Below are 14,216 nucleotides of genomic sequence, written 5' to 3' on the forward strand. Positions count from 1 at the left end.
ATAATTATATAATTCCATCACAAATGACCAAATATTTCAACCATACATTATGGTAGACATACAGTAGATCCAGAATACATTGGTATAGGTTCAAATAAACTAACAAAGTGCTGTAAGTCAGCTATTCCTATGGAAGTTTAGTTGCTAATTGTTTGTGTCACATTTGGACTTGATTTTTGGACTGTATTAGTTTTATTTAACTAGGCAAGTCAATTAATTAAGAACAAATTCTTATTTTCAATGACAGCCTAGGAACAGTGGGTTAACTGCCTTGTTCAGTGTACCATCGAATTTGCAATAATCAACACTTGCATATTTGCCTATATGTACGGAGTATGCTTCATATTGTCATATTAATCTTAGAAAAATAAGTATTTGAAAGCAATATACTTTTCTGTCTGAAAATAAAACGATTTTCCTCAACTGCGTTATGCACTCCAGTCAGCAGATGGCGATGTGTGTCTTGTAGTGGACTGCACTGTTATTTTGGCTGTTTCGAATACAACAACAGATCCCATATCTATCCGACATTGCCGAAACATTTCAGCTTTTTAGACCATTTTGGTATACTAGTCGCGGTGTGTTTTAAATACACTTTTATCATATCTAGTAATTACCTCGTGATTTCATATGTTCATATTAATCAGCAAGCTGGCAGACATAGGTTATCTTCAAATTAGATTAGCACTAGCCTAGTTGCTAATGATAGCTAGATAGTTAGCTAACATCCCCGAACATGAGCTCACTGAGCTACTTCCCCCCTGCTAAAGAAGAGGATGTCTACTGGACAGAGACAGACGCTCTCGTGAAAAAGGAGAAGGAAGAGGAGGCTGTCACAGTAAAAACATTTTTTGAAGACTTTACAATGAAAGAAGAGGAAGACGCTTTCAGAGTGAAAGAGGAGGAAGAGAATGAGGAGGATGCAGTGGTTGGCGTGAAAGAGGAGGCGGGTGAGATGACTGTCTCATTGAAAGAAGAAGAGGAGGAGGGTGACAAAGAGGAGACTGGAAATCTTAACACCAGTGAGTACAGTCTTAAAACGGGGAGAGTCTTAAACTGATGTGTGATTTTAAAGTGGCATCCCACTGAAGTTATACACTTGAATATGTTGTTCAGTACTGTAGGGATTGTTAAATCCACACGTGTGCATTTTGCTATTTGCCTCATGACTCCACATACTTTGTTGACAATGCACTTTCTTGTTTACCCTACAGTGGGACAGACTGTTTGTTCCCACACTCGGGACTCTAAATTGGTTACACAGACGTTTAGCCTCCCATCCTATTCTAACCACCACTTGCCAGCTTTGGATTCATGTTATCTGATGAAATTGCTGTATAATATTATTTTAATGCACATTCAAATGCCATAAATCAACACTGCAGAGCTCTCCCTGTCCTCTGCCATGCCTTGATTGTATTACTGTGCATGTACACCCTGGCCCATCTACTGTTGCTATCCCAATTCTGACTTGTGCTCTGATATCTGTTTCACTGATATCTGTTTCACTGATTTCTGCTCTCGTGAAAGCATGGGTTTTCTGCACATTAACACTAGAAGCTTATTACCTAAAATGTATCAATTGGAAGTGTGGGTTCACAGCTCCAAACCAGATGTGTTGGTCATTACTGAGACGTGGTTAAGAAAGAGTGTTTTGAATACTGATGTTAACCTTTCTGGCTATAACCTTTTTCTGCAAGACAGATCTTCCAAAGGTAGGAAATGGCAATCTTTACCCAGGATCACCTAGAGTGCTCGCTTGTCTCCACCAAGTCTGTCCCCAAACAATTTGATTTGCAGGTTTTAAGCATTAAACTTTCAAATAGCTCATTGTTGACTGTTGCGGGTGTTATCGTCCTCCATCAGCACCGGCCTGTACCCTACCTGCTCTAATCTCTCTTCTGGCCCCTTAAACTAAGTCTGAATTTGTCCTGCTAGGTGACCTAAACTGGGACATGCTTAAACCACCTGACAAAGTCCTAAAGCAAGTCTTCCTTCAATACCTGGCCTCTGTAAATTAGTATAGAATCAGCCTGATCCCCTCTGTCGAAGAAGCTTGGACCTTCTTTTTTGATATCTTCAGTGATCTTGTTAACAAACACATCCTCATAAAGAAAATGAGAATTAAAAACAGGATCAGCCCCTTGTTCGACCGTAGTCTTGCCGAGTTACTCCACCTCAAGAATTGCATTTGGCAAAAGGCTCTGCAAACGGAAACTCAGGCTGACTGGCTCTCGTTCAGACAAATGAGAAATACGTGCACTCAGGCTATCTGGAAGGCCAAAGTGAGTTACTTTAAGGAGCAGTTCTCTTTCTGGGTTTAACCCCAAGAAATTCTGGAAAACAGTTAGACCTGGAGAATAAACCCTCCTCACAGCTGCCCATGTCCCTGAAAGTTGATGTGGTTGTTACTGACAAGAAGCACATGGCTGAGCTCTTTAATCACCACTTCATTAAATTAGGATTCCTATTTGACTCAGCCATGCCTCCTTGCCCGTCCAACATTTCTTAATCTCCCACCCCTTCTAGTGCGACAAGCCCCGATGCTCCTCCCTTTTTTTCCCCTGCCCCGCTTCAACGTTTCTCCCTGAAGACGGTTACTGAGTCCGAGGTGCAAAAGGGGCTCCTTAAACTTGACCCTAAAAAAACATCTGGGTCATATTAAACTTTCTTCTTTAAGGTTGCTGCCACTATAATCACCAAGCCTATCTCTGACCTTTTTAACCTGTCTCTCCTCTCTGGGGAGGTTCACATTGCTTGCAAGGCAGCCATGGTTAGTCCTTTATTTAAAGCGGGAGACCAAGCTGATCCTAACTGTTATAGGCCTATTTCTATTTTGCCCTGTTTATCAAACGTGTTGGAAAAACTTGTCAATAATCAACTGACTGGCTTTCTTGATGTCTGTAGTATTCTCGCTGGTATGCCAACTGGTTTCCACTCAGGTTATGGATGTGTCACTGCAATCTTAATGGTCCTCAATGATGTCACCATTGCCCTTGATTCTAAGAAATGTTGTGCTGCTATTTTTATTGACTTGGCCAAAGCTTTTGATACGGTAGACCATTCCATTCTTGTGGGCTGGCTAAGGAGTATTGGTGTCTCTGGTATGCTAATGACCTCTCTCAAAGAGTGTATCAACCCAGAACATCTGCTGACTCAGCCACTGCCTGTCACAAGGGTGTACCCCAAGGCTCGATCCTAGGCCCCACGCTCTTCTTAATTTACATCAACAACATAGCTCAGGCAGTAGGAACCGCTCTCATCCATTTATATACAGATGATACAGCCTTATACTCAACTGGCCACCCCCGGATTTTGTGTTAAATGCTCTACAACAAAGCTTTCTTAGTATCCAACAAGCTTTCTCTGCCCTTGTTCTGAATACCTCTAAAACAAAGGTAATGGGGTTTGGTAAGAAGAATGCCCCTCTCCCCAAAGGTGTGATTACTACCACTGAAGGTTTAGAGCTTGAGGTAGTCACCTCATACAAGTACTTGGGAGTATGGCTGATGGTACACTGTCCTTCTCTCAGCACATATCAAAGCTGCAGGCTAGAAAACCTGCAGGCTTGGTTTCCTCTATCGTAATCACCCCAGCTGCCAAACTAACCCTGATTCAGATGACCATCCTACCCATGCTAGTTTACGGAGACATCATTTATAGATCGGCAGGTTAGGGTGCTCTCGAGCGGCTAGATGTTCTTTACCATTCGGCCATCAGATTTGCCACCAATGCCTCTTATAGGATATATCACTGTACTCTATACGCTTCTGTGAACTGGTCATCTCTGTATACCCGTCGCAAGACCCACTGGTTGATGCTTATTTATTAAACCCTCTTAGGCCTCACTCCCCCCTATCTGAGATATCTACTTCAGCCCTCATCCTCCACATACAACACCCGTTCTGCCAGTCACATTCTGTTAAAAGTCCCCAAAGCACACGCATCCCTTAGTCGCTTGTCTTTTTAGTTCGCTGCAGCTTGCGACCTGAACGTGCTGCAACAAACACTCAAACTTGACAGTTTTATCTCAATCTCTTCATTCAAGGACATAATCATGGACACACTTACTGACAGTTGTGGCAGCTTTGCGTGATGTATTGTTGTCTCTACCTTCTTGCCCTTTGTGCTGTTGTCTGTGCCCAACAATGTTTGTACCCCATGTTGTGCTGCTGCCGTGTTGTGTTGCTACTAGAGGTCAACCGATGAATTGGAATGGCCGATTAATTAGGGCCGATTTCAAGTTTTCGTAACAATCAGAAATTTATTTTTGGACACCGATTTTGCCTCTTTTTTTTTACACCTTTATTGAAATAGGCAAGTCAGTTAAGAACACATTCTTCTTTTCAATGACGGCCTAGGAACAGTGGGTTAACTGCCTTGTTCAGGGGCAGAACGACAGATTTTCACCTTGTCAGCTCGGGGGATTCCAATCTTGCAACCTTACAGTTAACTAGTCCAACGCAGTAACGACCTGCCTCTCTCTCGTTGCACTCCACAAGGAGACTGCCTGTTACGCGAATGCAGTAAGCCAAGGTAAGTTGCTAGCTAGTTAAACTTATCTTTATAAAAAACAATCAGTCAATCATAATCACTAGTTAACTACACATGGTTGATCGTCACTTGCTCTGAGCCTTGGAGTGGTTGTTCCCCTTGCTCTGCATAGGTAACGCTGCTTCGAGGGTGGCTGTTGTTGTTGTGTTCCTGGTTCAAGCCCAGGGAGGAGCGAGGAGAGGGTGGAAGCTATACTGTTACACTGGCAATACTAAAGTGCCTATAAGAACATCCAATAGTCAAAGGTTAATGAAATACAAATGGTATAGAGGGAAATAGTCCTATAATAACTACAACCTAAAACTTCTTACCTGGGAATATTGAAGACTCATGTTAAAAGGAACCACCAGCTTTCATATGTTCTCATATTCTGAGCAAGGAACTTAAACGTTAGCTTTCTTACATAGCACATATTGTACTTTTACTTTCTTCTCCAACACTTAGTTTTTGCATTATTTAAACCAAATTGAACATGATTCATTATTTAGTTGAGGCTAAATTGATTTTATTGATGTATTAAGTTAAAATAAGTGTTCATTCAGTATTGTTGTAATTGTCATTATTACGAATAAATAAAATTAAAAAATAGTCCGATTAATCGGTATAGTTTTTTTTGGCCCTCCAATAATCGATATCAGCGTTGAAAAATCATAATCGGTCGACCTCTAGTTGCTACTGTCATGACGTGGCCCTTTCTGGGTGTAGAACGTCCCCCCTCCTCCTCACTCTCTCTCTTACATCCAGGTTCTGTTATCTCCGGTCATAAATTCCCCCCCCCCCTCATGCAGAAATTGGGAGCACAGAGCGAGAATGATGGACTTCACTTGGAGACTCCTAAATCCACAAAATGAGAGAATAAAAAATAAAAATTCTGTTTATGAGAATGTAGGAATAGTCCGTGGACACTTAAGGGACAGTTGTGACGAGTGTGTTTCATTTGGTGATCTCATGAAGTACAGGAAACACACATAACAGTATCTCTCGAAGTGTACATTTCCCAGCTGTCAGGTTTATATCTAAATATTGTGAAAAGTATGTGCGTAAGCATGAAACTATTTGTGAAAAGATGTAATGTGATATTAACTGTCTAAATGAGAGTATGGAGTTTCATATAAAGATGAACTTGTCAGTGGCCACACCCCCGTGAGCCCAGACATCACATTTGGCGTCATGGACTGCCCTTTTCTACCGTTACATATAAAACCCACTCCTGATGAAATTCACTTAAGACGAAGCAAACCCCAGCATGAGCTGAGGTTGCAAATGGTTGAATTTCTGAGACCAAAACATGCCGGGTGATGCTGGTGTGTGAAGTGGTTGACACTACAACTCTACCAAAGGGCAAGACGAATCCACGTGGAGCATTGGCTACACGGCTGGAAATGGTTAAACTCTGAGACTATCGATCCCTACAGAATAAGAGAAAATCTTAGAAAGAAATTACGTAAACCGAGGACGAGAATACAGACAACCGCCGAAACATCTATTCTATGAGGACATTTCTGAATGGTACTCTGAAGTATTCATTCTAACCACAAAATAATTTGATCTTCGGGGAAACGCAACCAGAGAGACTCTGAACTCTCCAGCAGACTAACCGGATTCCAACAGAGAAGACAACAATGACATACGGCGTACAGTTGAAGTCGGAAGTTTACCTACACTTAGGTTGGAGTCATTAAAACTCATTTTTCAACCACTCCACAAATTTCTGGTTAATTAACAAACAATAGTTTTGGCAAGTCGGTCAGGACATCTACCTCGTGCATGACACAAGTAAATTTTCCAACAATTGTTTACAGACAGATTATTTCACTTATAATTCACTGTATCACAATTCCAGTGGGTCAGAAGTTTACATACACTAAGTTGACTGTGCCTTTAAACAGCTTGGAAAATTCCAGAAAATGATGTCATGGCTTTAGAAGCTTCTGATAGGCTAATTGATATAATTTGAGTTAATTGGAGGTGTATCTGTGGATGTATTTCAAGGCCTACCTTCAAACTCAGTGCCTCTTTGCCTGACATCATGGGGAAAATCAAAAGAAATCAACTAAGACCTCAGATAATATTTGTAGACCTCCACAAGTCTGGTTCATCCTAGTGAGCAATTTCCAAATGCATGAATGTACCACGTTTATATGTACAAATGCAAGTATAAACACCATGGGACAACGCAGCTGTCATACCCCTCAGGAAGGAGACGCGTTCTGTCTCCTAGAGATTAACGTACTTTGGTGCGAAAGTGCAAATCAATCCCAGAACAACAGCAAAGGACCTTGTGAAGATGCTGGAGGAAACAGGTACACAAGTATCTATATCCACTGTAAAACGAGGCCTACATCGACATAAGCTGAAAGGCCGCTCAGCAAGGAAGAAGCCACTCCTCCAAAACCGCCATAATAAAGCCAGACTACGGTTTGCAACTGCACATGGGGACAAACATTGTACTTTTTGGAGAAATGTTCTCTGGTCTGATGAAACAAAAATAGAACTGTTTGGCCATAATGACCATTGTTATGTTTGGAGGAAAAAGGGGGAGGCTTGCAAGCCGAAGAACACCATCCCAACCGTGAAGCACGGAGGTGGCAGCATCATGTTGTGGGGGTGCTTTGCTGCAGGAGGGACTGGTGCACTTCACAAAATAGATGGCATCATGAGGGAGGAAAATTATGTGGATATATTGAAGCAACATCTCAAGACATCAGTAGGGAAGTTAAAGCTTGGTCGCAAATGGTACTTCCAAATGGACAATGACCCCAAGCATACTTCCAAAGTTGTGGCAAAATGGCTTAAGGACAACAAAGTCAAGGTATTGGAGTGGCCATCACAAAGCCCTAACTTCAATCCTATATAAAATTTGTGGGCAGAACTGAAAAAGCGTGTGCGAGCAAGGAGGCCTACAAACCTGACTAAGTTACACCAGCTCTGTCAGGAGGAATGGTCCGAAATTCATCCACATTATTGTGGGAAGCTTGTGGAAGGCTACCTGAAACGTTTGACCCAAGTTAAACAATTTAAAGGCAATGCTACCAAATACTAATTGAGTGTATGTAAACTTCTGACCCACTGGAAATGTGATGAAAGAAATAAAAGCTGAAATAAATCATTCTCTCTATTATTATTCTGACATTTCACATTCTTAAAATCAGGATGTCAGGATTTGTGAAATACTGAGTTTTTAAATGTATTTGGCTAAGGTGTATGTAAACTTCCGACTTCAACTGTAAATATATACTTGCAATTATTCTTGAATGAGGATTAGCATTTCAATGTATATAATTACAGACTGTGTAAAGAATCCATTTGTCTTTCCCGCTCTTTGTCATTCCCACCCCTTTCTTCTTGTCCACCAAGCACTCATATCGGTTTAGCCCACTAGGTTCTCCTTCCTATCATTGTTAGTAACCAATATCTTTGTTATTTGTTTATGTATTTCTTTGATTATTTAGTTAGTTGGTAAATAATTAATTGAGCCAATTGGTGTATGGATGATTCATAGCAGTTCGTGCAGATAACCAACAATTTATGATTAGATGAGACTGACGAAGGTCATAATAATAATGAATTAATAGAAGACTAATTGATCAGATATTATAATATCTGAAGAGTTATATTTGGAAAATTATAGCTTTGTAATCTTAACATTTTCCATTGTGCCCTGACTTCCTCGTTTAAAAACATGTACATGATTAGTTTAATCAGGTAATGATAATCACATAAAATTGATTTGATAAAGTAAGTCTTCACATATAATGATACGAAAGACACGACGCTACCATGTTGTTGTCATGTTGTGTTGCTACCATGCTGTGTTGTCATGTGTTGCTGCCATGCTATGTTGTCGTCTTAGGTCTCTCTTTATGTAGTGTTGTCTCTCTTGTCATGATGCGTGCTTTGTCCTATATTTTTATTTAATTTAGTTTTGTTTTTAATCCCAGCCCCCATCCCTGCAGGAGGCCTTTTGGTAGGCCGTCATTGTAAATAAGAATTTGTTCTTAACTGACTTGCCTAGTTAAATAAAGTTTAAATAAAAACATAAAAATAAGATGTTTAGCCTATACCACCAAAGAGGGCTACCAACAAAATATTAACAATGGATCAAATGCGTCTTATGCTATTGATTTAAATATTGTAGTTATCAATATCCATTTCTGCTCAGCCTAAATACATGACATTTCATTAGAGAACGATTTAGATTTGAAGCTCTACATTTGTTTTTGAAATCTCAATGGTGTTGATGGCCACCAAGTAAAACATAAAAAAAATTAACCTAAATGTTCTGAAACGACAGGTTATTGAGGGATCTGATTTGGCTTGAACCTAATTGGAAGACGGATCTATCATGTGGAGGTTTCATTCAGGTCTCGCTGTTTAACTGAATACTCTGTTTGTTTGTCTTTGGCAGGAGAGAGACCAGACTCTCGCTCTGAGAGTGGGAAGAGTCCAACAGAAGAACCAGAAGCAGAGAAGCCCAAATCTGCTAGACCACATCAATGCTCCCACTGCGGAAATAGTTTTCCTTGTTTAGTGGACCTGAAAAGGCATAAGAGTATACACACAGGAGAAAAGTTTTACCACTGCTCTCAGTGTGGAAAGAGCTTTTCAACTTCACAGTCATTACAATTGCACCAGAGAGTACACACAGGTGCAAAACCTTACCACTGCTCTGACTGTGGGATGAAGTTTGCGCTGTCAGGTAATTTGAAAAGACACCAACTGGCACACACAGGAAAGAAGTCTTACAGATGTGATCAATGTGGGAAGAGTTTTACTACATTCAACTCCCTGATAAACCATCAGCGAATACACACTGGAGAGAAACCTTACCACTGCTCCATCTGTGGAAAGAGTTTTAATCAGCCAAGCAACCTGAAATCACATCAGCGGAGACACTCAGGGCAGAAGCTTCACCACTGCTCAGATTGTGGAATGAATTTTACTACTTCTGGGGAATTAAAAAATCACCAGCGAAAACACACAGGAGATAAACCTTACAGCTGCTCTGACTGTGGGAAGAGTTTTGCTAGATTAGATGGATTGATGGTACACCAGAGAATACACAGAGCAGAGAAACCTTTTATTTGTGATCAATGTGGAAAGACATTCACTCAGTCAGCACATCAGGTCATACACAAGAGAATACACACAGGGGAGAAGCCTTACCACTGCTCAGACTGCGGGATGAGCTTTACTAACTCAAGCCACTTGGCAGCACATCAGAGAATACATACAGGAGAGAAGCCTTATGGCTGTGATGAATGTGGGAAGAGATTTGTTCATTCAGGATCCCTGGCTAAACACAAGCAAACCCACACTGGAGAGAGGCCTTTCCATTGCTCTGAATGTGGGAATGGTTTTGTTAGGTTGGCGCATTTAAAATTGCACCAAAGAACACACACCGGAGAGAAGCCTTACCACTGCTCTGACTGTGGGATGAGTTTTACTCAGGCAAGCAACCTTAACAGGCACCAGAGAACACACACAGGAGAGAAGAATTACTACTGCTCTGACTGTGGGATGTGCTTTACTTTCTCAAAAACCCTGACCATACACCAGAGAACACACACGGGAGAGAAGCCATATCACTGTTCTGACTGTGGGAAGAGATTCACTCAGTCAGGAACCCTGGTAAAACATAAGCGAATACACACTGGAGAAAAGCCTTACCACTGCTTAGACTGTGGGATGAGCTGTACTTCTTCTAAAGATTTAATAGTTCACCAACGAATACACACCGGAGAGAAGCCTTATGGTTGTGATCATTGTGGGAAGAGATTCACTCAGTCAGGAACCCTGGTTAAGCACAAGAGAACACACACAGGAGAGAAGCCTTACCACTGCTCTGACTGCGGGAAGGGATTTGCTCAATCTCAGCAGCTGAAATCACATCAGCGAACGCACACTGGAGAAAAGCCTTATTGTTGTGATCAATGTGGGAAGAGATTCACCCAGTCAAGAAGCCTGGCTGAACACAAGAGAAAATGCAACACTTGTGGGTAACCTTCCCACTTTTGTTAGCTCAAGCAAGTTGATGGTAGACCAGCGGACACACATAGGAGAGAAGCCGTGCCTTGCTGTGACTGGTGGGAGTTTTCCTACCTTAAGCTTTCTTAAAGTGCATCATTGTGGCCTTCATCGGTGTGATCTAATGCAGGGTTAACAAGGTGCCAGCCCTCTCAAAACTTGTCAGCCTTTAAGAGTTACAATATATTGAACATTGGGTAATAAACTGTATATGTACAGTTGAAGTCGGAAGTTTACATATACCTTAGCCAAATACATTTAAACTCAGTATTTCACAATTCCTGACATTTAATCCTAAAAATTCCCTGTTTTAGGTCAGTTAGGATCACCACTTTTATTTTAAGAATGTGAAATGTCAGAATAATAATAGTGATTTTATTTCAGCTTTTATTTATTTAATCACATTCCCAGTGGGTCAGAAGTTTACATACACTCAATTAGTATTTGGTAACATTGCCTTTAAATTGTTTAACTTGGGTCAAAGATTTCGGGTAACCTTCCACAAGCTTCACACAATAATTTGGGTGAATTTTGGCCAATTCCTCCTGACAGTGCTGGTGTAACTGAGTCAGGTTTGTAGGCCTCCTTGCGCGCACACGCTTTTTCAGTTCTGCTATCTATTTTGTGAAGTGGGCCAGTCCCTCCTGCAGCAAAGCACCCCCACAACATGATGCTGCCTCCCCCGTGCTTCACGGTTGGGATGGTGTTCTTCGGCTTGCAAGCCTCCCCCTTTTCCCTCCAAACATAACGATGGTCATTATGGCCAAATAGTTCTGTTGTTGTTTCATCAGACGAGAGGACTTTTCTCCAAAAATACGATCTTTGTCCCAATGTGCAGTTGCAAACCATAGTCTGGCTTTTTTATGGCGGTTTTGGAGCAGTGGCTTCTTCCTTGCTGAGCGGCATTTCAGCGGAAATTGACTGAAATTATGTCAATTAGCCTATCAGAAGCTTCTAAAGCCATGACATCATTTTCTGGAATTTTCCAAGCGGTTTAAAGGCACAGTCAACTTATTCTATGTAAACTTCTGACCCACTGGAATTGTGATACAGTGAATTATAAGTGAAATAATCTGTCTGTAAACAATTGTTGGAAAAATTATTTGTGTCATGCACAAAGTAGTCCTAACCGAGTTGCCAAAACTATAGTTTGTAAACAATACATTTGTGGAGTGGTTGAAAAACGAGTACTGTATGTAAACTTCCGGCTTTAACTGTATGTGTGTGTGTGGCGGGATTGTTTCACTCTCAGCGGGGTCGAGGAAACCGGAAACATCCGGTTTTCAGGTGAAAAACAGAATAGGCGAAGCCCGAAAATCTGATGTTTTCTGTTTCTCTGACCCCGCTCAGGAATGTATTTTACAGCTGCTATGTTCAGTTAGTGTTGTTTAAAAGTTGTAATAGTCTGTTTTTTTCAGCGTTGCTTTTAATAGTTTTTATCAATAAATGGCCTCCGGCATTATTCAACTCTAGTGATATGGGTTGATGCTTGCTATTGTTGAGTGGAGATCAGATTCAGGATTACATGCCTGAAAGGGAATTTTAAATCCATGGGGGGGGCACAACTAGTATTGCTTTAGAGCCCTAATTAAACAAGGTAGATTGGTCCTACTGCTGTTCAAATGTGTAAAAAAGTATCTAAAATGTAGCCTTACACAATAAACCGTTGTTTTATATTTATTTAATCTTTATTTTGACAGAGAGTCAATGCTGAGACCAAGGTCTCTTTTACAGATGAGACCTGTATAGCACCACTTTACACATCGAAATACAATAAACACAAACTACACATTCATATACACAATAAAATACATGTTATTATACACAACAATAAACGAAAAGCACAAGTAAATCATAAACGGACACATTTTTCAAGAAAAGGGTCCCCTAACGACCGTCTGAAATGCCATAGATACCAATTCCTCCAATTCTAAAGTATATTGTAGATAATTCCACACGTAAGGAGCAAGGAAATTAAAGGGTGATCTACCTCTCTGAACACCAAAGGAGTCTCCAGAGTTAACCGACCAATTATTATTTTTTTATCTTGAAAGTGATGTTAGGTAAGTCAGAAGTTTGTTGATCAGGGCTTTGTGGGAGGAAAAAGAGTGTAATGATGTGATCTATGTGACTTCAAAGAGGTCCAGCCAACCTTTCGGTAAAGAATACAGTGATGAGTAATACAACTGTCTCCTGTGATTAAAAACGAAGGGCGCTATGAAAAACGGCAACAAAGGGTTTAAGAGTAGAGGCAGCTTCTCCGTTCAATAAAATAGCATTAACAACAGTATTGAAAGCATTCGACAGGTCCACAAACAAAAGCACTGACAAGATCATAAACACGTGAAGTGGTTGACGTAATGATGCTATGGCCAGGCCTAAACCCAGACTGGTTTACCTTCAAAATACATTTGTTAGATAAAAAAATATAAAAGTTGTAAATATTACCAAGGATTCAAGAATCTTAGCTAGACAAGGAAGCCTTGAAATGGGGCGATTAATTATTCAGATAACTACTATCCCCGCCCCTATGGAGTGGCAGCACGAGCTGATTTCCAAAATGTTTGAATATTTCCTGATAACAATGTTGTATAAAAATGTGGGTTATTGAGCCAACAATGATGGGCGCTGCACACTTAAGCAGACCGGGATCCAATTGGTCTGTGGCATTCTTGTTGTCTGTTGCTAGCAAAGCATCCTGGACTTTTTCTGTAAATAGCCTAAAAGAAAGGTTGTTACTCTAATTTCTCTGATCATTCAGCAAGCTTCCCCTATCAGCATCCAGCCCAATATCATTGTGAATAGGCTTAGAGGTTATTTCAAAGAGAGAGCCCGCTGAAATAAAATGGTGATACAGTAAAGAAATCAATGATGGTATTTTTGTCTGTAAGGACAATGTCTGAATTCATTTGTTATGGCAGTTCGGAGGAAGAACCATTCAGGGATATGACAGTTTTTCAGAATTTAGCCGGGCTCCCATTACAATCAGAAAGAGCGGTTACATAATAATCAGAGTTAGCCTTTCTGATTTGTCTTACACAATGATTCCTCAGTTTCTTAAAAGCTTGCCAGTCCGTGCCTAAACCTGTGTTCCTGGCCTTGACCCAAGCATCTTGTCTTTTATGAATGACCTGATAATTCCGAAGTGTAACAGGCATTCGAACTCTTAATTTTATGAAGGGAGCATGATTATCCACAATAGTAGTGAAGACATCTGCAAAAAGGCTGAAAGCTAAATCAGGTTCAGGGATAGCTGAAATACAATCAAGGTCACGAAAAGAAAGATAATGTAAAACAAAGCCTGTTCACTGAAATTTTGTGATGACAGGAGGCTTAGATTTTTGTATTCTCACATCTCTAACACAAACAACTGGGCAATGGTAACTAATATCTTGGGCGAAAACACCAGTAGAAACAGTTATAATAGCACAAAGATACACGCTTCACTACGACGTACAGGTGTATCCAAAATGCAGCAGTAGCTGCTGTAGACGTACACATAATTTGCGCCTACCAACACTCCCAGATCAGCTCGACAGAATGAGCACCACTAGGCTATCAAAGATTCTTACAGGCTTCATAGCTTAAACTTCAATAATTATAACTAATAGGCTACATTTCTGTCAAATTTGTGA

At 40.7% G+C, this 14,216-nt stretch overlaps 1 protein-coding gene across 1 annotated transcript; it reads left to right on the forward strand.

Annotated features, from left to right (window-relative positions):
• The first annotated feature begins 466 nt into the window (after nucleotides 1-466).
• Nucleotides 467-10,884, forward strand: LOC109890523 (gastrula zinc finger protein XlCGF57.1-like). Its single transcript, XM_020482449.2, has 2 exons — nucleotides 467-1,022; nucleotides 8,963-10,884. Exons 1-2 carry the CDS (start codon nucleotides 737-739, stop codon nucleotides 10,555-10,557), a joined length of 1,881 nt encoding a protein of 626 aa, XP_020338038.1. The 5' UTR covers nucleotides 467-736; the 3' UTR covers nucleotides 10,558-10,884.
• Nucleotides 10,885-14,216: the final 3,332 nt, after the last annotated feature.

The sequence above is a fragment of the Oncorhynchus kisutch genome, linkage group LG1 (assembly GCF_002021735.2).
Source record: "Oncorhynchus kisutch isolate 150728-3 linkage group LG1, Okis_V2, whole genome shotgun sequence".
Taxonomy (NCBI): Eukaryota; Metazoa; Chordata; class Actinopteri; order Salmoniformes; family Salmonidae; genus Oncorhynchus; species Oncorhynchus kisutch.